Source organism: Pan troglodytes, chromosome 19 (genome assembly GCF_028858775.2).
Source record: "Pan troglodytes isolate AG18354 chromosome 19, NHGRI_mPanTro3-v2.0_pri, whole genome shotgun sequence".
In the NCBI taxonomy this organism is placed as follows: Eukaryota; Metazoa; Chordata; class Mammalia; order Primates; family Hominidae; genus Pan; species Pan troglodytes.
The window spans coordinates 49,448,499-49,475,276 of NC_072417.2; the positions used below are offsets into that span (position 1 = coordinate 49,448,499).

Consider the following 26,778-nt stretch of genomic DNA (forward strand, 5'->3'; position numbering starts at 1 on the left):
TTTTTTGTCTTTGTTGGATGGAGTAAATTTGAAAGCCTTGGCTTCAATTTCTGAAGTTCTTACTTCTACTTGTTTGATTCAATTGCTGAAACTTTCCAGTGTAGTTTGCATTTTTCTAAGTATGTTCCTCATTCCCAGAAGCTGTGATTATTTTTTATTTATGCTCTCTATTTCACTGAAGATTTTTACCTTTATATCTTCTATCTTTTTTTTTAATTTCATTAAATTGGACTTTACCTTTCTCTGGTGGCTTCTTTATTAGCTTAATAATCAACCTTCTGAATTCTTTTCCTGGCAATTCAGAGACTTCTCCTTGATTTGGATCCATTGCTGGTGAGCTAGTGTGATCTTCTGGGGGTGGTAAAGCAACTTATGTCATCATATTACCAGAATTATTTTTCTGGTTTCTTCTCATTTGGGTAGACTATATCAGAGGGAAGATCTGGGACTCAAGGCCTGATGTTCATATTCTTTTGTCTCATGGGGTACTCCCTTGATGTGGTGCTCTCTCCCTTCCCCTAGGGATGTGGCTTCCTGAGAGCCAAACTGCAGTGACTGTTATTTCTTTTCTGGATCTAGCCACTCAGCAGAACTACTGTGCTCTGGGCTGGTGCTGGGGGTTGTCTGCACAGAGCCCTGTGATGTGATCAGTCTTTGTGTCAGCTGTGGATACCAGCAACTACACTCATGGAGGTGGAGGGGAGTGAAGGGGACTCTGTGAGGGTCCTTGGTTATAGTATTGTTTATTGTGCTAATTTTGGGTTGGTTGGCCTCTAGCCAGGAGGTGGCGCTTTCAAGAGAGCATCAGCTGCTGTAGTATAACAAGGATCAGGGGGTGGGTGGGGCCATAGAGTTTCCAAGAGATTACGTTCTTTGTCTTCAGCTACCAGGGTAGGTAGGGAAAGACCATCAAGCATGAGCAGGGTTAGGTGAATCTGAGCTCGGACTCTCCTTGGTTAGGGCTTGCTGAGGCTGCTGTGGGGGATGGGGGTGTGGTTCTCAGGCCAAAGGAGTTACGTTCCTGGGGGAATTATGGCTGCCTCTGCTGCATCATGCAGGTTCCCAGGGAAGTAGGGGAAAGCCAGCAGTCGCAAGTCTCACCCCACTTCCACACAGCCCAAAAGGCTGGTCCCACCCCATCTGTACCCCCTACCCAACAACACCAAGTTTATTTCCAGGCAGTGGGTGAACAGGGCTGAGAACTTGCCCCAGGCTATCAGCCTCCCAGCTGAGAAAGCAAGTAAGGCTTTCAGGTTTCAGGCCTTCCCACCTGCTGTGGTTTCTGTGCTATGTCTGCACTCCTGATTCACCCACTCCTCCAGGTTCTGTCCAGGAAACTTCACATTTGGTCAAAATCATTACAAAGTTCAGCTGAAAGTTTTCTTCTTCCTGTGGTCTTTTCTCAGTTCCTCTGACAGTGCTTCCCAAAGGGCTTTTTCTCACTTTGTGGGACAAAGTCAGAAATGGCTTCCCTGAAGACCGAGAGAGCCCACAGGACTCTTTCTGCTGCTTCTTCTACCCCTGTATTTTTCTTGGCTCTCTAAATTAGTCTCAGTTCCAGGTAAGGTCAAATCCTTCTCCAGCGATCTGGACCTTCAGGTTCCCCAGTGAGAGTGTGTGTTCAGGGACTTTCACACTTTGGGCCCTCGTAGTTTTTCAGCTGTCTCCCAGAGCCTGCAGGAGCAATCCACTTCCTTCAAAGGGTCTGTGGATTCTCTCAGCTTTCCTGAGGTGGTTCTTGGAGCGAAAGTTCATGATGTGAGTCTCCACATGCTGTTCTGTCTGTCCAAGTGGGAGCTGCAAGTTAGTCCTGCCTCCTATCTGCCATTGTTTTTCCCCATGTATCCTCCTTGTATTCTATTTCACTTCTGCAGACAAGAAGTGTGAAGCCCTCAGGAGGAAGAGCTACTTGAATATAAAGCTTACCTGATTTTCTTCTCCTTTCATATTTCATGTTTCTTCATGATTCTGCCATCTTTGGATTGTTCTACAACACTATCAAACAGTATATATTGACATTTGGTCAGTAGTTTATAATTGCTGTTGGTAGGATGGTTGTCTCATGAAGTGGTTCACAAAGAGAGGAGGTGAGATATTTAATTCCAAGAAAATCTGGCATGAACTACTTGGGGAATAAACCAATATCCAGAATTTGGGCCTCCCCTTGGTAGACCCCAAAACCTGATTATATCAGGTGGATCTATTAATATTAACTAATCACAAGACTAACAGATAAAATTAGAAAGCCATTTTATTAATTTCCCAAGAAAAGTAATAATTGGACCAGAGTCCTCAGAGCTGCATCATTGGCAACTTTCTTTTCCTGTAGGCAAGCCTACATGGGAAGTGAAATTACAACCAGGAGTTTGTTTGTTGAGCATAAAATCAGAAAAAAGGCAGTTGTTTGGATGCTTAATATAATCAAGCTAATAAAGCCTCAGGTATAGAGCTTCACAGAATGGGTAGCCCAGCAATGGAACCAGGCTCCTCCAAGTTCACGAGCTGAGCTTTGTCTTCCTCCAATGGCACCTGTTTATCTCTGTACCTCTCCTTTTTATGAACTTTTGTTGCTGTCCTGTAACTTTATCTAATGACACTATTCTTTGGTAAGAATATTAATAATGTTAACATTATTGAAGATGGTTCTGGCCTAGATGCCATTTTACCCTTTTCTTGTAACTTTCCATACCAATATTTGCATTGGATTCTGTTTTTATTCATTCAAAGTTCAATTCTAAGAAATATATTCTACTTCCATAAAGTTCAAACTTTTAGGGATGGTTTCATAACATTTCTCAAGCAGGGACTACAGTATCTACCTCTTTGGCTTTGAGGATTAAATGGGATAACGTATGTAATGCTTCTGGCACTAACTTGATAAGCCTTGAAAAAAGCCTTTCGTTTCCTTCCCCTTACTTAATGAAAACAGGTGTTGAAGGAAACGCATCCATTTTTCTCCTGTATGTTCCCCATATGATAATCGTTTTCTTAAGTTTTGGCTGGCCAGAGAAATAAGGGTGCCGAAAGCATTTTTCAATCATAACTCTGGATGGAGATTAAAACAAAACAAAATCTTTAAGGCTTTTAATTACCAAGACTTATTCACAAGACACTGGTAAATCAGAACCTTACAGTACCTTAAATATCCGCATTGGAACATCATATGTTCTGGCTTATTTTAATCATTAGAACATCTAAGCCAAAGCTCTCCGTGTTTATCTTGCTGTGATCTTGGTGGTGAATTTTAAAAGTGAGCAGTCAACCCCATCAGCAGCACATGTAAATTACACATATGATAACTATATATATATTATGACTCACATCTTATTTTATATACACTGATATTTACCGTAATAGTTAAATGTCTGCCATATGGAAAACACTAGGATGATCGCTTTAAATGTCATTCCGTGTAATCCTCACAGTTCTATTCACTCAGGTTGGTTTTCATTTTCCAGATGAGGAAACTGGCACAGAGTAGGCTCTCTCTATAAGTGTTTGAATGAACACGTGGATGAGAGGGGTTGGAAACTTTCTCAAGATCACCTACCCAGCAAGTGTCAGGCCAGAATGTAGACCACTCATTTCTAGTTCTAAGGCCTGCATTCATTGCACTGCTTCACAATTTCTCTTAACATATTTTTATCTTAACCAAGGTTTACAAAAATCATGGCTAAATGAATGATTCTAATAGTGAAGATCTGGGGACCTGGAACAGATTCAGAAAGAGCTATTTGGAAAGAAGAAAGCTTTTGGTGATGTCCGTCAAAAATAAAACCCACCTCCTCTTTGTCCTGTTTCCATACCAGGAAAGATACATTTCCATGTGAACTTGTGTAATTTCATTGCTAACGCAATTATTATTTATACCATGGAAGAAAGAGTCTGGAAGCCTTGAGTCAATCATAGAGACTCTTTGGTCTTTAGTTTCCACATCAATCAGAGATGAGCATTAGCTCAGATTATCTTTAAGGTCTGAGAGTTCAGGGCTCCACACTTCAATCACATCCATTCTTTTCTGTGACTGGCTTTACCAGCTATGTTCTAATGGAACAGATTGACAACAGCAAACACAGAGTCAAATTTCCATTTAAAACGCAAGTCTTGTTATTTTGGTACCAATTACAAGGTTATGGATCATGCTTAAAGGTGTTTAATATGCTGTAATGTTTAGACACACTTGGCTCCAACATTTATGAGGGCTGTTTGTAGCAACAGGAAGCATGCCCTCATTCCATAAGTATGCAAGACTGCAGTAAAAACAGTACAGATGGGCCGGAAAGAAAGAACCTCAAACTGCCTACAAAGAAGGGCAACAAGTATTTTGGACTGCACTGTGTTTTTACCTACTGCCAAATCTCTCATCAGCCAGAGCCTGTTTTTATAGGGGCATATTTTGTTGTTGCTTTTTTAGTTTATTTCAATCCCTGATGTAGAGTATTTGTAAAAAATTGTGTGAAGGATTTTACGGCCTTGTATGACTATATTTTATTCAGGAGTTATATATATATATATGTATTTCTTAATGAGACCACAGTTTCTGGAGAGGGTTGCTGATTATCTCTTCTTACCAAACCAAGGTAACAGGTGGTAGAAAAGTGCCTAAGGATACTCAGTGATGCAATGGTCAAAGGATGGAAAGTGGTCTCTTGACTCCAAATATTGTAGATGTGTTGGGGTCCTGGAAGGGTTGGATTCCCTAGGCAACCTCAGCATATCTCCAAGGAAAAACTTCTATCCAGATATGCTTTTAAATACCAAGAAGGAAGTGAAATGTATAGTCCATTTAAGAACCAAATTCCTGGCTGAAGAACCAAATTAGATTCACAAGTAATGGGAATGCTAGGGAAAAAGACCAGCTTGCAAACGACCAGCCATGTGCATGTGCCTGTAACAGAAAGAAGGAAAGAGAAAGAAAGAAAGAAAGAAAGAAAGAAAGAAAGAAGAGAAAGAAAGAAAGAAGAAAGAAAGAAATAAAGAGAAAGAAAGAAGGAAGGAAGGAAGGAAGAAAGAAAGAAAAAGAAAGAAAAAGAAAGAAAGAAAGAGACAAAGAGAAAGAGAAAGAAGGAAGGAAGGGAGAGAGGGAAGGAGTGGGGCGGGGAGTGAGGGAGGGAAGACTGAGGGAGCCGGGAGAGGGAGTGAGGAAGGAAGGTAGCGGGGAAGGAGAAGACCCTCACTGGCTTGGTTGCAGGTGCTTGAGCTGAAGGCATCATGTTGGTGGAGAAGCATGCAGGCATACAAGGACTACTAGTTTAGCATAAAGGGACTAAAACATATAAAATGTCAGAGTGTGTGTGTGTGTGTGTGTGTGTGTGAAAGAGAGAGAGAGAGAGAAACAGCATCGTTAGAGGTGACAAAGATTGAAGGAAGCAGACGAAGTCAGCCTTAACATACAAGGTTCAATTTAATTCAGTTAAACCTTTTCAGCATGCTTCCAGGGATGGTGCTAGGCACTGGGGAGGCAACGCAAAACAAGGTATGATAAAGCAAGATAAGACGTTTATCTTGAGAGCAAGCAAATGTCAGCAAACTATGGCCAGTGGGGCCAAATGGCTTTTTTAAAATACTGCCAGTGAACTAATTTTTTTTTTTTTTTTTACATTTTTAAAGGGTTGTAAAAAAAATGAAAGAAAAATAAAACACAAAAGTTAAAAAGTAAAAGAGCATGCAAAACCATATGTGGCTTACAAAGCTTAAAAGATTTTCTGTCTGGCCTTTTACATAAAAAGTCTGCAGACTTCTGCTCCATAGAAAAGTCAGATTATTGGAAGTGAATTGCAAAAAGACAAGGGCTAGAATGGGGTGAACGTGTGGTTTATTAGGTCCAATAGAGAGATGATTTACCCAGAGGCTTCTCAGAGGAAGTGGCAACTCACCTGGGATCTAAAGAATGAGTAGAAAATAGATAAAGAAAGACGTGGACCTGAAGAAACAATATTCAAAGCAAATGAAACAGCATGGGCTAGGTATAGAGAATTGATGGGTGTCTCAGAAACATAGATGAAAAACGAGGAGTTGAAAGCAGTAAAGCTAGAAACTCAGATGGGTAAACTGGGATGTCATTTCTTCTTCCAGGTCCAGGTTTTATTATTCCTTGAGGACTTAACCCCCAGCTCACAATCTGCTAGCAGTCAAGACATGTGCCTTGTCATGATGTCAAGGGAGAGTACTGAAGCCAGCACAATGGTTGACTTAGAAAAGTGGGCCTGTAGATTTAGGTAGGCACAGTGTGTCCTTCAGTCTGTGACAGGCACTGGCCTCGTCAGCTTGCAGCAGTTTTTCTCCATTCATATTAGTCCACCACCCAGACCACAAGGCTGCCAAATCCCTGAGTCATGTGAGTTTTTTTCCCTCTACCTCCCAAACTCAAAACCTCATTATCCTCTCTTTCTTCAGCTTCCTCAAGGAGACTGAGCTGCTTCTCTTTTTTAAATCCCTAAAACACAAAGATCTGATGAAACCCTCTTTTCTGGACAAAGATACTCCCTATTACTTTGTTTGTCATCAGCCACATGAGGCTTAGACTTAGGAGATATTGGTGGAAATAGTAGAAGGTGAATATATTTGGAAGACTTGCAGCAAATTTACATGCCGTAGTGACTGACTTAGGCTGTCAAGAAAATGTATCTTTATTTTCAATAATTCAGCTGGAGATGTGGCTCCAGTCCAGTCTGCCAATTTATTGTAGGCATTTCAAAGGAAACTAAGTCACTTTTGGGATTACATGAGGTCATTTAATGAATGAACCTTGGTCAATCTGGGCTTCAACTAGGTTAACTGAGATTTCTCTTTCAAGGAGACAGGCTTATGTTCATCAACACTCACCTGCTGGCCTCCGCTTTAGTAATCTTTATCATTGCTACCTATTCCTGTAGCAGAAACATCCACATTCTCCACTCCACTCTGATCTGTAGCTCTTGAAGTCACTCCCTGACCACAAACACTAGCTCTCAGCCAGTTCCGAGCTACGCTTAGGGTATACAAAAAATATTCAGGGTTCTCCAGTGTCTCGTAGAAAAGTTTCAGACTCATTCTGTCCAAAGACATCTGATCATTCTTGCTTTCTTAAAAAATTGAGGTAAAATTTATACAACATAAAATTAACAACCTGTTTATGCAGTTCAGTGAATTTAGTGCATTCACAGCGTTATGCAGCCATCACCTCTTACATAGTTCCAAGGCATTTCATTACCTCAAAAGGAAACCCTATACCGATGAAGCAGTCACTCCCCATTTTCTTCCTCTCCCAGCTCCTTGCAAGCAGTAATCTGTGTTCCGTCTCTGTGGATTTACTTATTCTGGACGTTTCGTATAAATGGGGTAATATATGTAAACTTCAGTGTCTGGCTTCATTCACTCTGCAAGATTTTAGAAGTCGGTCCATGTTATACCACATGTCAGTAACTTATTCCTCTTCATGGCTGAATAATATTCAACTGTATGGATATTTTGTTTTATATTTAGGTTGTTTCCACTTTGGGCTATCGTGAACAGTGCCGCTATGGACATGTATGTACAGAAATTTGAGCAAGTTTTCCATTTTTTTGGCTATGTATTCAGGAGCGGAATTGCTGGGTTATGTGGTAATTCTGTTTAACATTTTATTTTTTTTGAGACAAAGTCTCACTCTGTTGCCCAGGCTGGAGTGCAGTGGCATGATCTTGGCTCACTGCAACCTCTGCCTCCCAGGTTCAAGTCATTCTTCTACCTCAGCCTCCTGAGTTGCTGGGACTACAGGTGCCCACCACCATACCTGGCTAATGTTTGTGTTTTTAGTAGAGATGGGGTTTCACCATGTTGGCCAAGCTAATCTTGAACCCCTGACCTCAAATGATCCACCTGCCTTGGCTTCCCAGAATGTGGGATTACAGGTGTGAGCCAACACTCCCCACCTTTTGTGTTTAAATTTTACTGAACCTTCATACTACTTTCTACAGTGACTGTACCATTTTATATTCCATTATTGTTTTTTCAGACCTAAAGACACTTTTCTTTCAATTTCCTGCCTCCTTGGGCTGCACCATTGAAACTGAAGCACGTTCTATTTTGTAAATTCAGCCGACCCATTGTCTATTGCTCTCAGAACCTAGAGCATAACGGAACAGCATGTATAGCATAGAGACCAATAAGAATTTACAATATAGTCATGTTCTTTGCATTTCTATTCAATTAGCTGGCTAAACTTCATCTCTTTGATAGGAAACACTAGACATGTCATTGTGGTTTTTTTCCTTCTCTATTTTTATAATACAGCTGACCCTTGAACAACAAAGGGATTAGGGGCACTGATCCCTGCCCCATGCAGTTGAAAATCTGAATATAAGTTTTGAATTCCCAAATGCTTAATTACTAATAGCCTATGGTTGAATGGAAGCCTCATTGATAACACAATCAATGTGCATTTTGTATGTTATATTTTTATACACTGTATTCTTACAATAAAGTAAGATAGAGAAAAAATGTTATTAAGAAAATTAAAAAGGAAAGGAAATATGTTTACTATTCATTAAGTGAAAGTGGATTGGCCAGGCACTGTGGCTTACGCCTGTAATCCCAGCACTTTGGGAGGACACACAAATAAATTGTCCGGTGCAAGTGCAGCGGCCATATGCGCTTCCTGTGAAAGAAGGCCGGTTTGACATCTATTAAACAAATCCATCTCAGCATTCTTAACAGCCTTTATATTGTTTGATATCAAGCTCAGTCACTTAAAAAATATGCCTCTGTCTTTGTAAGACTACCTAAGGGTTGGAGAAGACTTACGTAATATTCAACTCAGCAGATAATGTATATAAAAATTATTGCATATGATTTAATGATCTTGAATCAATTTTAACTGTTTATATGTCACACTTGGGAAAAAGCAGGACAATTATAAAATTTAATAATGGCATCTCCATAAAAAGCAATAATTCATATTCTACTTTAAAAATCCTTTCTCTTATGTAGAGGAGTAAGTGGCATCCTGGTGGCACCAGAAGGATGTACTGGTGAGCTTGTGTAGTGGTCACTAAGTTAACGCGTGTTGCTTTATTTGACTGATACTGATGTTGCCATCTTAGCTTCCGGCAGTTAGGTGGGCAGAAAACCCAAAGTTAGTAACTTTGGACAGTTGCATCAATGTTAGTAACTCAAGGGCCAAAGTGATGGATTAAACGGCCAGTCCAGGCAATCTCTGGTTCACCCTCATGATGACAGAGTGCTTTTAGGTAGTGAGGCAGTGCTTAGTCTCAAGGCAGCCTCCCTTCCCCTCATGCATTACCTGGTGTTTGTGGGCAGGAGTGTGGATCCTGTATACATGCCTGGGATTGTGGGTGTGGGGAGGGGCCTCCAGTGTGCTGGGGTATACCCTGGGGCCTCTGTAAGTGCCTGATCCATAGATGCTCCCTGTGGCCTGGTCACAGGGGTCACCAGGCCCCTGGTGGCTTACAGTGTGGAAGTTGGAGGCTTCACCATAATCTGTGGCCTGAGCTTGGCCTCAGGGAATATTTCCGGGTGGTGTCAGCTGTATCTCCTCCTTACTCAGTGTCGTAGGGGAGCAGCGACTCTCTGGAACAGTGGGATGGGTGGTAAAAGAATTTACCAAGACAGTTGTAGGTAAAGAAAGGCAGATTCATTGGACACCACAGAGCTTACATGTTTGTGGTGATGTGGGTGTGAACATACGATTATCGACAGTGCATAATGCTTGATGAAAATAATAGATGCTGATGTTATTGTTATATGTATTGAATATCCTATATTTTTTATTGTTATTTTAGAGTATATGCTTACTACTTTTTTTTAAGTTAACTGTGAAGCAGCCTCAGGCAGTTTCTTCAGGTTTCCAGAAGAAGGCATTCTTATCAAGGAGATGACAGCTCCATGCCTGTTACTGCCCCTGAAGACCTTCCGGTGGGACAAGATGTGGAGGTAGAGGACAGTGAAATTGATGATCCTGACCCTGCTTAGCCTTAGGCGAAAGTGTCTGGTTGTGTCTTGTTTTTTTAACAGAAAACGGTTTAAAAGTAAAATAAATAAATAATGAAAAAAGCTCGTAGAATAAGGTTAAAAAGAAATAAAATATTTTTGTATAGCTATATAATTTGTGTGGCTTTTTGTTTATTTGTTTGAGACAGGGTCTCACTCTGTCACCCAGACTGGAGGGCAGTGGCACAATCACAGCTCACTGTGCTCTCAACCTCTTGAGCTCCAGAGATCCTCCCACCTCACTCAGGAGGACGTCAGTCCTCCAGGTAGACATCAGTCCCCAGGTGGACCCTGGACTCAAAGTGTATACCAGGCCCCAAGTTGACAACCAGGCCCCAGATGGACACCAAGGCCCTAGGTGGACAGCAGGCCCATGTTGAACACCAGACTCATGTGGACATCAGGCCGCAGGTAGACATCACGCCTTAGGTAGATACGTAGGCTCCAGGTGGACATTAGACCCAAGGCTCCAGGTAGACATTAGATCCAAGTCCCCAGGTGATCATCAGGCCCAGGTGAAAACTCAGGCCTTAGGTGCACATCCGGCCTCAGGTGGACACCCAGGCCCCAGGTGATCACCAGACCCCAGGTGGACACAAGGCCTTAGGTGAACAACAAGACCCAGTAGGCCATCAGGCCTCAGCTGGATACAGTCCCCAGGTGAACATAAGGCCCCCAGAGGGACATAGGCCCAAGGCAGACATCAGGCCCTAGGTGGACATCAGGCCTGAAGACATCCGGCCCCTGGTGAACATCAGGCACAGGTGTCCAAGCAGACCCTGGGTGGACATAACAGTGTACAGGTAAGGAGTTGACCTGGGGGGACGGTGAGTAGTCAGCAGCCCAGTGGAGTCCTGAGTAGGTCTAGGGGACAGAACCGTAAAGAAGCGACCTCACTTCCTGGATGATGACCACACGAACAGAACTTAGAACTCTGGTAACCAGGCACCCATATCCTAGAGTCAGCGCTGTAAACAGCTCACTTGGTGGGAGACGCTCAAGAGAGCAAGATGTTCTCGTGTTGCTTCCCCACTTTGAGAGGTTGCTGCTTCAGGAACGGAGGGAGTGAGAGCCTTTTCCGACAATGCCGAAGAAGGCTCATCCCTCACCCCAGATGCCTGTCGCCCGTTGTAATAAGGCGCATCCAGGTACCACAGGACAGCCTGGGGCAGGCCCTAGCAGGCCAGGCCACACCAGAGATCCCATTGGGGCTGCAGCTGCACACTGTCCTTGTCCAGGAGATTCGGGAGCTCATTGAGGCACAGACATGTGGTGAGGTGGCCTGCAGCCTGGAAGACTTTGCGGGGGTGGTGCTTAGGGGCTGGAATTCCCTTAAATTCAGTGAGGTCGTTTCTGTGTTTGGAAATTCCAGTGGAAAGTGACTGATGCTGGTGACCCTTTCTCCTTTCTCAGCTCCTGGTCCATGTGCAGAAGTAAGAGCACTGCCAGCACCAGCGGTGGAGCCAGAGCCAGCATGGGAAGAGGCCCCTCCAGAGAGAGCGCTGGAGCTGCAGGGAGCTCCAGCCAAGGACCAGACCAATGAGGAGCTGCCTGAAATCACGGCACGTACTGTAGCCGCTAGCCCTAACCCTGGAGCTGAAAGCGTGGCTGGAGAGAGAAGTGGGAGGGAGGGGGTGACCAGCACAGCCCCAGCCAGCAGCTCCCATGCTGCCCCTAGTCCTGGGCACGGTGGCAAACATGCAGGCAGAGAGCAGGGCATTTGGCCTGGCCTCCTGTACCTCGCTGGAGAGAGGCTTCTCTCATTCACTAGAACCACAGCCCTGCTGCTGCAGGTCCGTTTATTCTCCTGATCCTGGTTTATCTGTGTGCAGGAGGTGCCGGAGAACATTAAAAGAAGGCTGGGAAGAAGAGTTCCAGCAGCTACTCCTGCTCCCAGAGGCAGCCTCCTCCTCCAGGCATGGATGCGTGTCCACAGCTGGCCATCCAGGCTGTTTGCCCCTAATGTGCTGCCCGGGACAGGCCCTTAACAGGCGGGCAGTGGGTGAGGGGACCAGGAGGTGGCTCCAAAGGGTAAAGCAAACAAAGCTTTTAAAGACAGCCGTTGTGCCCCAGGCTCTCCATGCCACCACCTGCCCTACCATTTATTAAAAGTGTTAGAATTACAAGTTGATGAAATGAGATTACAATAAAGTTTGATTTCTGAAACTTCATGCCTTTTTGAACTCCCTAATGTTAGATGGTGTTTTTGAGGCTATCCTGAAAATCTCTGATAGTTGTGTCTTTTGTTGTGGTTGTTTGTGTGGCTGAATTACCATCGAGTCATCTGTTATTGGAAACCTTTCAGGTATGGCTTTTAGAAGACCTTGACCCACTCTTGCCTGTTTTGACTCTCTGGTTTATTGTGGAAAGAGGGATGATGTAGGCTCATGTCTCCGGCAGATCATTCACCTTTTGCCATCAAGGATTTGGCATCAGAGTTTCCAAGAATTATGTGTGCAAATTGACATGCTGGTACTTTAGCTAATCTGGGTGTCAAAACAGAATGCCATAGACTAGGTAGCATAGAAAATTGATTTCTCACAGTTCTGGAGATGGTAAAATCCAAGGTCAAATTGTCAGCAGATTCCGTGGGGCTGACTTCCTGGTTCATAGACAGCCATCTTTTTCACTGTGTCTTTACATGACAGAAGGGATGAGGGAGCTTTCTGCAGTCCCTTTGAAGGGGCACCAATTCCATTCATGAGGTCCCTGCCTTCATGAACTGAATCACCTGCCAAGGCCCCACCTCCAAATACCATCACATAGAATTAGAATTCAACACATGAATTTAAGGAGGACAATCACATTTGCTTCACAGAATCAGGTCACCCCGCACCATATGCACTCACAAGAAATCTCTAATCTCCTGTTAAGTATTTGCTGGTCCCCTCTGGGTTTAGGGAATTATTTTCCTTTAAGAAAAATGATCTTTCATGTGATCCATGGTTTATTCATAGAAAGGGACTGTGAGTTCATACACTTGCTAAAAAGAAGGGCAATTGTGATACGAAAATGAGAGTGACCTCTCTCCCTCTCTTTTTTTCAACCAACTCATTGGACTGAGATGTTATAGGGTCCCTTGGCTGGGCAGTAGGACGTGAGTAGCCACAAACGGCAAATACAACTTCTTGGTCAGTTTGGAGTAGAAAAGGTGACATTTTGTCAATGAAAGAAAAAGTAAAGCAGATGGAGAAGTTCTTAGTTCGCATTCTAGCTATACCACCCCTTCCCTATCAAACCCCACCCCCAGCTACGGAACTAAGACATAAAAGAGTAAACACCAAGGCACTGGTAACCAACTGACTCTTCTGAATGCTCTTGCTATCTCCTACAATAATTCCAGGCTGAGTATAGCGGTCAGGAAAGTAGCAGGAACATGATGATTCACTGTGGAGGTCAGCCAGGGCTAAGACAGGGTTGCCCACTGGGGCTAGAAATTAGGAAGGGAGAGGCTAAGTGAAGACCAGCCCTAGCCTCCAAGTCAGCAAGCAATGAGACTGTAACAAAAGCAGGCAGAGAAAGGCAGGGGAAGAAAGCAAGTACGGGGTGAGAAGAGAACTGTGCAGTGAAAACAGCCAATCTGATGGCAGAGGGAGACTGGTGCTTAGAAGCTCATTTGGTGAGAGAGAATGAATAGAGGAGGCACAGAGATGGGGAACACTTAACTAGTGAGAGAGATGTAGACGAATGGGAAGAGAAATCTCGCAAAAAGGACACATTCATGCAGATCCTCAAAGATGGACACGCAGTCATCCCTACATGTAGAAATATGCTCAGTTACACATATAAAAACACAGATGCATGGAGAGCAAGCATACACACAGACACATATCTCTACACATGCACTCATGTGTTCCCAGATACACACACACTAAACATGCAAAACATGACAGCATTTACACATAGATATGCACCCTCACATGTGTGCAAATGTTACATCCTCACACAGAGACCCACATTCCAGTGTGCACATATCCACACAGGTACACAGCCATAGAACTGACATACATACACATCAACATATAATGTGCACATACAGACAGGCACGCGCAGATATATCTATGCACATAGACACATGTACTCAGTCATGCAGATACACACACTCTCTAACACAAAGGTGACCAGTGTAGATGAATATTGTGAGCTCAGTGGCTTCCCAGACCTTCATCTTTTCCCTGCTCTTGTTTCAAAGGTGCTCAGCAGACTCCTGGCGAGGCTGTGTGAGGCAGGGGCAGGACCTTCAGAGTCCTCACAGCTTTGTGAGGCAAAAGTCTGAGTCCAGTCCTGGCCTCTGCCGCTCACCCACCACTGGGCTATTAATGCCCTGTCTGTAGGCGAGAGATTCTGCATAGACTAGTCTTGGGATTTTTTCTAACTGTCCATTTTTCTCCTTGGCACACCCACTATCCCACTGATAACGGCATACACTCTGCAAGGGAAACCTGAGAAATGTTTTTGAGTCTCCTCAGACAATAAGCATACCCTCCCACCCACAGCTACCTCAAGTGCCCATCAAATCAGAATCAAAATTATAAATACTTACGACTTTACAGTAATTGGCAACACATATACTATAGTACTTAACAGTACCATAAATGCATCTGTTTCTCTGGTGAAGCAATCTCTGAGATGGAACAGTGTTCTGTGTTTGCCAAGGGAGACAGGGCCAATGCCCAGGACACTCAGGACATAGGGGCAGAAGGTGGCATATCGTGGGGGTTTCTGGTCGATCTACAAGGCCCAGTTTCTCCATGAACAGTGGGCTGTAGTGAGAAGCTTGCCAAGGTATGCATATCGACTGGAGTTGGACTCTCCCCATTCTTAGCCCTGTGATACTTTGGCCTCAGCCACAGGTGCTCAGAGTCCTCCCAGGGTGGACAAATGTTTCAGTGTTTTTGGCCTGACCTGATACTACCTGGGGACCCAGGCTGCCGGGCCGGTGAGCTATCTGCTTTCTCAGCCAAAGGGCTCTCGAACCAGCAGCATCAGCTTTTTCTTGCCTTTGTAGATCGTTTGTGGTTGTTGATGAACAGGGCAAATTGCAGGTAGCCATCCTAAGGCAGCAGGAGGGTCTCCCGAGCCTTGCTTAGAAACTCAATGAACTGTCCATACTGGCAATGGCTAATGTGTGTTAGGTGTAGTGTGTGGTGTTGATGTAAGCATTGCATCAGCAACTGGTGCCATGGAGCTCTGTCAGTGGAGATGAGCTTTCCAGAGCTGTGGTGGCCCGGGGTGCCGGCCAGGCCAGGTGCAGTCACCGTGCAGCCTCGCACACAGGATGTCTGAAAGCACCATGGCAATGTGCGCACTCTTCACCACCAGGGGGATGAGAACTGCCAGCTCATTCTTGCCCAGAGAGTGGCTGAGGGCACAAACCCAGAGCACATCACTGATGGCTGGGTGGGTATCCTGGTTATGAGCCACGTTAAGATGGCTCATGGCCAATGAGACCAGCTTGAAGGCGTGGAGCGTGTAGCCCCGGAGCTCCACGTAGCAGGCAATGGTGACACCACCAAAATCAACTCTGGCTAAGTCCAGCCAAGGCAAAGCAAGCAAGGAATGTGCCGGGAGATTCTAGGTTAGCTCACAGAACCAAAAGAAGAAGTAAAAAACCACATACTGGAAAGGACTGCTTTGGATATGAAATTTAGGTAGCCGAACTAATGGGAAGCCCTTGGATGAATGAATTCCCTCTGCTTCCATCCTCAAGTCACTCTACTCAAGATCCAAATTTCCTTAATATATAAAGAGTTCCTACAGTCAATAAGACAAATGAAACTGCAATCGAAAATATGAAATAGAAAAAATGTCCACGAGTATAGACATGAACAGATAGTTCACAGAGCAGGAAGTAGAAATGGCCCTTGAGCTGATAAACAATGTTTAGCCTAATATATAACCAGAGAAGTGCAAATGGAAACTATAGTTCAAGCCCATTTTTCACTTATCACATTGGCAATTATCCAAAACTGTGATAACACTGTGTCACTGTGGGTGTGGGAGACAAGCTCTCTCCTGCATTACTGGTGGGAGTATAAACTGGTAAGGCCACTATCAACATTTTTTTTAATGCACGTGCCTTTTGATCTGAAAACTTACTCCTAGAAATGTACAGGGACACTTGCAAATGTGCTGATGGCCCTAGTACAAAGATATTTATTGTGGTGTGTTTCTCTTGTAATAGCAAGATTGGAAACAATCTAAATACCCATCAATAGAGGTTGGTGAGCTCCATAATAATGTAGCCACTCAGTGAACTCTGCAACTGTGAAAAAGAAGAATGAGGTAACTTTACATACTGCAGCCTGGAATGATCTTCCAAATAGACTATCCCATGAAAAAGCATGGTGCATGCATATTTGTGAAAGCCTCCACTTCTGGTCTCTGAATTCAGAACGCTCACCTTTGTCTTGTGTGGCTACTGTCCACTCTCCACCGGCAGGTCACAGAAGTGTGACCCCTCGCACCTTTCTATGTGCCCCTTTCCTGGCCTGAATGGCCTTGGTTTCCAACTGTCCACACCTATGACTCTTTGCAGCAAGACTGTCATCAGGCTATTGGAGCCCCCTGGTCCTTTCTGCAGAGAGCTGGAAATGTCCCCCTGCCGCAGGATGGCCCTTCACTAATGACTGACATGTGTATCCTTAGCTCAGGCTGGGAAACGGAGATGTGACTCCACTCCACAGTCCCCAGAGGGACCTGCTTCTGTAGGATTTTGCCTGGGGCCACAGCCTTGCATGGCTTTTCCCCTCTCTGTCTGCTACCCCCGTTCCCTTACCGCTCTCCTTGGGTGCCGTCCTTCATCAGTCACTGCCATACAAATCAGGATCTACTTCTGGGGAACGTGACCCAGATAGCTGCCCCCTTACCCTGCTCCTTGCTTTTTGCAGGTAGGGTGTGCCTGTGTATGCATGTGTATGATGCAACATGGGCACCATGGTTCTTCCCGTTTCACAGGTGGGGGACCTAGAGCTCCACGGCTCGCCTTAGGTCCCAGGTAGGAAGTGGCAAGCGACTTTGAAGCCAAGTAGTCTGGCTCCAAGGCCAAACTCACATCCACTGTTATATAGAAAATAGCCTAGAGAAGGAAAGCTCCAAGTGCAAGGAAAATCTGCATTATCAAAGCAGGCTAAGCGGGGAAGACCATTTATTTTCCCAAAAGATTCTATTCTGTGGTCTTCCCTTCATAAACACACATCCCACTGTCAGATGCATATCCTAGAGCTAGAAATGGGGCATTCAAGGTAGACAGAGCTCCTGGGAACAGCACGTTTGCAGAGATGGGAAGTGACCCTCCCACTGGTTTTGGTTTCTCCATGGCTACGGGCAAAGCCTGCCTGCTCTGCATCCGGGGATCTTGGTCGGGTGTTGGAATCGGTGGGTGGATTGCCGGTACATTTGCACTGTGTCCTAGAGAGCCTCTATGCATTTCAACTCTGATTCTCCTTCACCATCTACGTGCAGCCCACAACCGCAGGACCCCGCCCCTGGCCCTGAATCTCCCATGTCCTGGCGCCAAGCAGGTGAGTCAGCCTAGGAGGAGGCAGGGCTCCCGGAAGCCAAGCCCACGCTGGGATGGTGAGAAACAACTTTCCTATGCAAGGAGGTGCCTGAGCACCCGCTGATGATCAAGCCGGAGCCCCCTCACCTCCCCGAAGTGTGGTGAAGGAAAGACAGGCTGGAAAGAGGCGGCAGTCTTCACCTGCTGTGGTTGAGTTTCTCACTCATGCCAAGTTTTACATAAGCTGGGGACCATGTGCTTCAAGGCTAGAGGTCTTGGCGGGCCCAGGGCCTTGGAGGGGCCTGGATGACCAAGGGGTCTGAGACTTAGGCCCTGGCTCTGCATGGGGAATCTTGGGAAGGTTGGAAGCCCACAGCCCCTACTGAGAATGGAGCCACGGGCCAGATCTTTTGCACAAATCCCACCTGTGCTCCTTGACCGCCCCTCCCCACCGGGGCCACGGTGACCAGGCAGGCAGAAGCCTCCATCCGTTCACAGGACCAGCATCCTGGGAGGACCCTGGCCTGAGCGAGCTGCTGCAGGGGACCCTCATGCTGGATGGTTGGCTACTTGGCACCCTTTTCTCTGTGGAGCAGGGATGACATTTGAGAGCCACCAAAGATGGGCAGGAAAAACAAAGGCCACCACAAAGGAAGCTGAAGGCAGAAAGAGATGCAGAGAAAGTGGGAGAAACTCGGCTGTGCTTTGTGGGGGCCCTGCAGGGACATCGGCTCCTGAAGGGATGAGAGAAAGGGTCCCCTGAACTTTGACACTCTGTTCTTCTCAAGGCCTGGCCAGCCCTGTGGCTCCTTAGAGGAATCTGGGTGCCTTCTGTCCCTAGTACCTGACAAGCCCCAGGTGAGAAGACCTGAGTTCACCTGCACTGCCACATGTAACCTGATGGCCCCGGCACCCTTGCAGGGTCCGAATAGCTGCCCTTTCCACCTGTTTCCCGGATTTTCCACACCACCCAGAGGCTCCTATTCAACCCCACAGCCTACAAGTCAGCCAGGGGCCTTTGGCCACATGTACTGATGATGAGAATCACTGGATTGTAAGCTGCAAAAGCTCAAGGATGGTGTTTTGTTCCCCGCTACCCCCTGCACCTGAGGCCCAGGGAGGATTGCTGCTCGGATGAAGGAGAGCGAGTGTTCGTGGAGCTCTTTGCAGAAGCCACGGGAAGCCCTTCCTGTACCTTCTCAGGCTTAGTTCTCAGACAGCCCCACTTTCCAGATGAGGAAACGGAGGCTAAGAAAGGAGAATAAACTTGTCCAGAATCAGTGGTGAGGCTGGGATTTGAACCCCATCCTGTTGGACTCAACACTTCCTCTGAAGAGACAGCATAAGGGAGCTGCCTACTTCTGGCTTCGGGAACTGGCAGAGAGGAGCAGAGCTGGGCCAGACGCGTCACTTCCCAAGCTCTGTTGCACCCAAGGGTTCCCAGGGTCCTCTTCCTCCATTTGGCTCTTTTCTTCTCTGGACTCTCCCACCTTCGAGGATTGGACTCCTTGCAGGGAGAGCAAAGGAGAGAACAGAGGAGGCCCATCTGAGGAGAGTGTGCTGGAGCAGATGGGGCACACAGAGAGCCCCCAAACCTGAGCCTCACCTGAAGAGTGGCAGCTCACCCAGGCAGCCTCCTCTTAGAGCTCCTGAATTCTGGAGCATCAAATAGAAATGTGAAAAACAGGCTGGGCGTGGTGGCTCACACCTGTAATCCCAGCACTTTGGGAGGCTGAGGCGGGCAGATCATTTGAGATCAGGAGTTTGAGACCAACCTGGCCAACACAGTGAGACCCTGTCTCTACTAAAAATACAAGTAAATAAGCCAAGCATGGTGGTCCACACCTGCAGTCCCAGTTACCTGGGAGGCTGAGGCAGGAGAATCATTTGCATCCAGGAGATAGAAGTTGCAGTGAGCTGAGATCGCGCTGCTGCACTCCAGCCTGGGCGACAGAGTGAGACTCCGTGTAAAAAAAAAAATGAGAGAGAAAATTAATGTGACAAAAGCAAAACATTTCCTGTAAAGGGCCAGACAGTTAATATTTTACAGCCTCTATTATAACTAATTAACTCTGCCACTGTAGTTTAAAAGTAGCCACAATTACATTACATTGTTATTGATTACATTAATCAAATGAATGTGGCTTTGTTCCAATAAAACTTTATTTATACAAGCAGGCATAATTTGTTGACCATTATATTAAATAATGATAAAATAAAGCTATCATGATTAAAAACCATCTAAAAATTATATCTGAAGATAAACTTTTATAATTTTTCTGTAGTGTTTAAAGTCCAAAGATATTCAATCCAGTGCTAAGAAGTCTCTTTATACATGTCCTGCTTAATAATGAAAAACAGGAACATATTATTGGCAAAACATTTATTCTTTCTTATTGCAATAATAAAGTGGATTAAATAGTACAAAGAAAAAAAATGTTAACAATGGGTGAATGTAGGTAAGAGTATGTGGCAGGGTGTTTTTTATTCTTGCAAATTTTGTGTAGGTTTGACGTTACCTCAGAATAGCAAATATAAGAATGATTCCTGCAGACACACGAGTGATTTCAGCTGTTCACAGGGCTCAGGCAGGAAGCAGATCTCTTGCCCTCCCTCTGATCCAGGTCACTTAGTCCAGTCCCTGAAAGCAGTGGATGGACAACCATGCCACCCTCTTTCTTCAAATACACCTTATTTTGTATCCTGCCCTTTTTGTGTAGCATTAGATCATGAGCATTTTCCTCTGCTATAAATGTCCCCTCAAATATGTTGTTTCTTGTGACTCCCTAGTGTTCTACCCATGATTTCCTCAGCTGCTCCACCTTGGTGGAATTCAGTGATTCTTCTGCCTTTTCACCACTGTAAGTGATGCTTTGATGAACAGCTTTGTAGGTTCATCTGTGCTGCACCTCTGACCAGTCTCTTCTGGAAGAGTCTAAGGAAGGAGACAGAGGCATGGACCACTGGCTTTTGAAGGCATTCGGTGGGTCCTGCCACGCCGCCTTCCAGCATTCCAGAAAGGTGGTCCCAGTGAACAACTCACCAGGGCGGGGCCCCACTCCGCGGCACCCCAGCAAGGCCAGCATTCGAGACCAGCCTGACCAACATGGTGAAACCCCGTGTCTACTAAAAATGCAAAAATTAGCCGGGCATGGTGGCGGGTGCCTACAATCTCAGCTGCTCAGGAGACTGAGGCAGGAGAATTGCCGGAACCTGGGAGGTGGAGGCTGCAGTGAGCCGAGATCACTCCATTGCACTCCAGCCCAGGTGACAACAGTGAGACTGCATCTCAAAAAAAAAAAAAAATTAGAATAATCTTGTACATGTTATTAACTTTAATTTTGCATGTAACTTTTTAAAAATGATTAAACTTTTCTCAGCATATTCTCATCATTAAATATTATTTAAGACATTATTTTAAGGCTAGATAGTATTTTATCATATAAATAATTCATATTTACTAGTCCCCTGTTGTTGAACATATATGTATTATTGAACCTTTATGTTCTTTCCAGTCTTTCAATATTCAAATACTTTTTTCATCTCTTTCTTATTACTTACTTAGGAGAAATTTCTAGATGTTGAATTACTGAGTCAGAGTATAAACATTTTAAAGACTTCTAACATATTCAGCCAGATTGCCCTTCAGAAATATTATACCAATTTGTTCCAGCAGTCATGAGAACACGCACTTCCCTGAGCTCTTGCCAACACTTGATATTATATTGTTATTGCCTTCCAATCTGTTAATCATTTCTTTTTCCTTCTTTTTACCCTTTTTGCTTGGAAATATCTTCCCTAGCCCAAGATCAAATAAACGATAACTTTTCTCATTTAAAAAAAATAATTATTTAATCAGTCTAGAATTTGGTTTTTGATTTAAGAATCGTGATGATTGTATGATATTCTGCCCACCAACCAGAGCAGTGCTGGAGAGGTGCAGAGATGGCCTCCTGTTTCCTGTTTCCTCCAAGTTCTGGGTCTGTGATTTAGGGATCTGCTGCTGAGAGAGGTTCAAAACATCTTCCCACCTTATTTCATGGACTGTCATTGTTTCAAGAAGCAAATTATACCATCAGCTCCAGGAAGATTTTCTCCACTGCTTCATCTGTTTTAAGATCAGTCCATTGCAACTTGATTCGGCATTCTGCCATCTGATGGGCTTCGTGGTGGGTCATGTGAGGAGTTTCTATTTTTGTCTGTGTTCTAAATTTGCAGGTATTTTATTTAAAGTATAAAAGTAATTTTAATAGAAGTTACTAGCCAGGCTTTGCATTCGGTTTTAATATCTTGTAGAATAAGAATAAGATTACTTTCTCTTTTTTTGCTTTAAGATTCCTCATTACACTTTTTTTTTTTTTTTTTTTTTTTTTGAGACGGAGTCTCGCTCTGTCACCCAGTCTGGAGTGCAGTGGCACCATCTCAGCCCACTGCAAGCTCTGCCTCCCGGGTTCACGCCATTCTCCTGCCTCAGCCTCCCGAGTAGCTGGGACTACAGGCACCTGCCACCATGCCCCTCCTCCCAAAGTGCTGGGATTACAGGCGTGAGCCACTGCGCCCGGCCTAGATTCCTCATTACTCTTTTGCATTATGTTTAATCTCCCATGTGGCCCTTTTTGAAGTTCTTCCCTAGTCACTCATCTGTCTCTTTTATTATATTTATATATTTATTATATTTATTTATTTATTACTTTGATTGGCATTTGCATTATATGTATTAACGAGAAGTAATTTTGCATCTTAAAAATGTCTTATTTTTTCCTCATCATAAAATTACATGTTCATTACAGAAGATTTAGAAAATACAGAAAAGTATAAAAAAGAAAAGTATTACCTTTAATCTTACCACTTGGAGGAAAAAAACTGCAAACATTTTACTGTCTGTCCTTTCAGATTTTTTCTTAGTTTATACATGTTTGAGCATGCATAAAACTTGCATTGATATGATTATGATATTTCATCTTCCTATCCAGAAGAATAGAGTATGTCTTTCCACATTCCATGACAAAGAACCAGTTGGATTCATTTATTTATTCCACTGTTAATCTGTTTTGATTAATTCTTGTATCCTACTTCTTGGACATTTCTTTGATTTCTCACTAGTTTCTTGAGTAAAATTGTTTGTTCGTTTCACTTTCTTCTTTCTTGATTGATAATGAAAGCATTTAAAGATATGAATTTGATTTTTCTTGTAGCTTTGGCTAAATAGAGACAATAAAATCTAGAAACTTCTGAAATAAATTAAACCTAATTTAGAGAAAAATGGAAAGTGTACATTTTCCATAGAGTACAAGGCACAACATAAATGTTTAAAATTAAGCTGTTATTAATATTATAAAATCAAGTTACTATTCATATATCGATATCTTATTGCATGCTAGCTAGAATTATCAAATACTAACAGCAGGACAAAAAAGTCCTCACTAGTAATTTAGGCGAGAGTTTGAGGTAAAGATGTGGGCATGATATCACATAGGGTTGCTTTCATATCTATCAAGACCTTAGGTCTGTGATTTTGTGCTTTCTCATATGCACAGAAACTGATTTGTAATTGCAGTGAACTTGTAACATACTAACCCTCCTGCCTTTTTACATTACCATAGAAAAAGCAAAACCCAAACCTCCTAATCAAACTGATAGCTTATTTTATCTCTACCTCAGAATATCAACTATAATGATATATATAATTTTGGGTCTGCCGCAGGGGCAGAGTCCTCATGGAGAACCTCTGCTAGAGCAGGGTAGAAGTGAAATGTGGGGTTGGAGCCCCCATACAGGGTCTCCGCTGGGGCACTGCCTAGCAGAGCTGTGAGAAGAGGGCCACCATCCTCCAGACTCCCGAATGGCAGATCCATCAACAGCTGTACCATGTGCCTGGAAAAGCTGCAGTCACTCAATGCCAGCCTGTAAAAACAGCCAAAGGGGCTATGCCCAGCAGTGCCGCAGGGACAGAGCTGCCCAAGGCCTTGGGAGCACACATCAGAATGCCCTGGATGTGAGATATGGAGTCAAAGGAGATAATGTTGGAGCTTTAAGATTTAATGACTCCCCTACCAGATTCTGGACTTGCATGAGGCCCATTGGCCCCTTTGTTTTGGCCAATTTCTCCCATTTGGAATGGGAACATTTACCCAATGCCTGTACCCGCATTGCATCTTGGAAGTCACTAACTTGCTTTTGATTTTACAGGCTCGTAAGTGGAAGGGACTTGCCTTGTCTCAGATGAGACTTTGAACTTGGACTTTTGGGTTAATGCTGGAATGAGTTAAGACTTTGGGGGACTGTTGGAAAGGCATAATTGGTTTTGAAATGTGAAAAGGGCATGAGATTTGGGAGGGACCAGTGTCAGAATGATATGGTTTGGCTCTGTGTCCCCACCCAAATCTCATCTTGAATTTTAATCCCCTGTGTCAAGGGAGGGACCTGGTGGGAGGTGATTGGATCATGGGGGTGGTTTGCCCCATGCTCTTCTCATGATAGTAAGTGAGTTTTCATGAGGTCTGATGGATTTATAAGTGGCAGTTTCCCCTGCTCTCCCCTCTCTCCTGCTGCCTTGTGAAGAAATTGCCTGCTTCCCCTTTGCCTTCCATCATGATTGTAAGTTTCCTGAGGCCTTCGCAGCCATGCAGAACTGTGAGCCAATTAAACCTCTTTTGCTTATATATCACCCAGTCTCAGGTATTCTTTAGAGCAGTGTGAAAATGAACTAGTATACGTGAATTCAAATGATAATAGTTAAGAGACTCATGTCCAAAAGATAACAGGAGCAGTTTTAGAACAAAACTATAATGAAGGATCTAAAGTGCTGTACTGGGTTCTCTTGACTTACCCAGTGTGCAATGTTATGACCTTGGGCAGCCCCTTTACACTGTGCAATGTGGAATTCAAATGCGATGGTGGATGGAACCTTGTCCTGAACCTAATTCCATGGGAAGCATTTAACATTTCATCATGACATATGCTTGTTGTAGGCATTTGGTACATACCTTTTATTACCTCATGGAAGTATTCTGCTAAGAGGGATCTGGTTTGTTTGTGGTTTTTGGTTTGTTTGCTTGCTTGTTTTTTAGAGAGACAGGGTCTCATTCTGTCACCTAAGCTGGAATTCAGTGTTGTGATCCTCACCCACTGCAGCCTTCAACTCCTGAGTTCAAGCGATCCTCCCACCTCAGCCTCCTGAGTAGCTGGGACTGCAGGCACATGCCACCATGCCTGTTAAATTTTTTAATTTTTTTTTTCAGAATGGGGATCTCACTCCATTGCCCAAGCTGGTCTCCAACTGTTAGCCTCTAGTGATCCTCCCACCTTGGGCTCCCAAAGAGCTGGGATTACAGGTGTGAGCCACTGTACCCAGGCAAAAGATAACTTTGGAACACCACCTGAGAATGTTACTTACAATGAATCCTGTCCTCATTCTCATTTACTTATTTGGATGGAGTTTCCTGAAATTTGTCTCACTATCATCTAGGATCCTTTTTCTTTCTCCAACTGGGAGATTGTGTCTGGTTTGGAAACTGCAAGCCCTGTTCAGGAAAAGGGAAAAGACCCAAGGCACACACCCAGTCCCCAGGTGATCATCAGGCCCAGGTGAAAACTCAGGCCTTAGGTGCACATCCGGCCTCAGGTGAACACCCAGGCCCCAGGTGATCACCAGTCCCCAGGTGGACACAAGGCCTTAGGTGAACAACAAGACCCAGTAGGCCATCAGGCCTCAGCTGGATACAGTCCCCAGGTGAACACAAGGCCCCAAGAGGGACATAGGCCAAGGCAGACATCAGGCCCTAGGTGGACATCAGGCCTGAGGACGACATCTGGCCCCTGGTGAACATCAGGCACAGGTGTCCAAGCAGACCCTGGGTGGACATAACTGTGTACGGGTAAGGAGTTGACCTGGGGGGAGGGTGAGTAGTCAGCAGCCCAGTGGAGTCCTGAGTAGGCTTATGGAAGGAAGGGGCCTAGGGGACAGAACCGTAAAGAAGCGACCTCACTTCCTCGATGATGACACACACGAACAGAACTTAGAACTCTGGTAACCAGGCACCCATATCCTAGAGTCAGCGCCGTAACCAGCTCACTTTGTGGGAGACGCTCAAGAGAGCAAGATGTTCTCGTGTTGCTTCCCCACTTCGAGAGGTTGCTGCTTCAGGAATGGAGGGAGTGAGAGCCTTTTCCGACGATGCCGAAGAAGGCTCATCCCTCACCCCAGACGCCTGTGGCCCTTTGTAAGAAGGCGCACCCAGGTACCACAGGACAGCCCGGGGCAGGCCCTAGCAGGCCAGGCCACACCAGAGATCCCATCGGGGCTGCCTCTGCACATTGTCCTTGTCCAGGAGGAGATTCGGGAGCCCACGGAGGCACAGACACATGGTGAGGTGGCTGCAGCCTGGAAGACTTTGCGGGGGCGGTGCTTTTGGGCTGGAATTCCTTTGAACTCAGTGAGGTTGTCTCTGTGTTTGGAAATTCCAGTGGAAAGTGACTGATGCTGGTGAACCTTTCTCCTTTTTCAGCTCCTGGTCCGTACGCAGAAATAGGACCACTTGCGGCACCAGCTGTCAAGCCAAAGCCAGCATGGGAAGAGCCCCCTCCAGAGAGAGCGCTGGAGGTGGAGGGAGCTCCAGCCAAGGACCAACCCAGCCAGGAGCTGCCTAAAATCATGGCACCTACTGTAGCCACTGGCCTTAATGCTGGAGCTGAAAACGTGGCTGGAGAGAGAAGTGGGAGGGAGGGGGTGACAAGCACAGCCCCAGCCAGCAGATCCCATGCTGCCCCTAGTCCTGGGCATGGTGGCAAACATGGAGGCGGAGACCAGGGTATTCAGACTGGACTCCTGTACCTCGCTGGAGAGAGGCTTCTCTCATTCACTAGAACCACAGCCCTGCTGCTGCAGTGCCTGTTTATTGTGCTAATGCTGGTGGGGTATATCTCTGTGCAGGTGGTGCTCAAGAGCATTAAAAGAAGGCTGGGAAGAAGAGTTCCAGCAGCTCCTCCTGCTCTCAGACGCAATCTTCTCCTCCAGGCATGGATGTGTGTCTGCAACTGGGCATCCAGGCTGTTTGCCCTTAATGTGCTGCCCCGAACGGGCTCTTAGGTGGGCAGGGGTTGAGGGGACCAGGACGTGGCTCCAAAGGGTACAGCAAGGAAAACTTTTAAAGACAGCCGTTGTGCTCCAGGCTCTCCATGCCACCACCTGCCCTAGCATTTATTAATAGTGTTAGAATTACAAGTTTATGAAATGAAATATAAATAAAGTTTGATTTCTGAAACTTCTCACCTTTTTGAACTCCCTAATATTAGATGGTGTTTTTGAA

General features: G+C 45.0%; 2 protein-coding genes and 1 long non-coding RNA gene across 4 annotated transcripts; 2 read left to right on the forward strand and 1 right to left on the reverse strand.

The window, feature by feature from the left end:
- Positions 1-10,796: 10,796 nt before the first annotated feature.
- LOC129137684 (CMT1A duplicated region transcript 15 protein-like) lies at positions 10,797-12,140 on the forward strand. Of its 2 annotated transcripts, XM_054670986.1 has the most exons (3): positions 10,800-11,241; positions 11,383-11,531; positions 11,802-12,140. In XM_054670986.1, the coding sequence occupies exons 1-3, from the start codon at positions 10,980-10,982 to the stop codon at positions 11,955-11,957; spliced, it is 567 nt and encodes a 188-aa protein (XP_054526961.1). In that variant the 5' UTR covers positions 10,800-10,979; the 3' UTR covers positions 11,958-12,140. The 2 variants fall into 2 exon arrangements, with proteins under 2 accessions (XP_063655546.1, XP_054526961.1); XM_063799476.1 differs by lacking the exon at positions 11,802-12,140 and having other exon boundaries at positions 10,797-11,241; positions 11,383-11,785.
- A 10,149-nt stretch (positions 12,141-22,289) lies between these two features.
- LOC129137689 (uncharacterized) lies at positions 22,290-24,950 on the reverse strand. The gene is made up of 3 exons (XR_008540431.1): positions 24,867-24,950; positions 24,457-24,682; positions 22,290-22,614 (listed from the first exon to the last, which is right to left on the reverse strand). It is a non-coding gene; the product is annotated as an uncharacterized LOC129137689 (long non-coding RNA).
- A 622-nt stretch (positions 24,951-25,572) lies between these two features.
- On the forward strand, positions 25,573-26,737 carry LOC129137682 (CMT1A duplicated region transcript 15 protein-like protein). Its single transcript, XM_054670985.2, has 2 exons — positions 25,573-25,837; positions 25,978-26,737. Exons 1-2 carry the CDS (start codon positions 25,573-25,575, stop codon positions 26,556-26,558), a joined length of 846 nt encoding a protein of 281 aa, XP_054526960.1. The 3' UTR covers positions 26,559-26,737.
- The last annotated feature ends 41 nt before the right edge of the window (positions 26,738-26,778 follow it).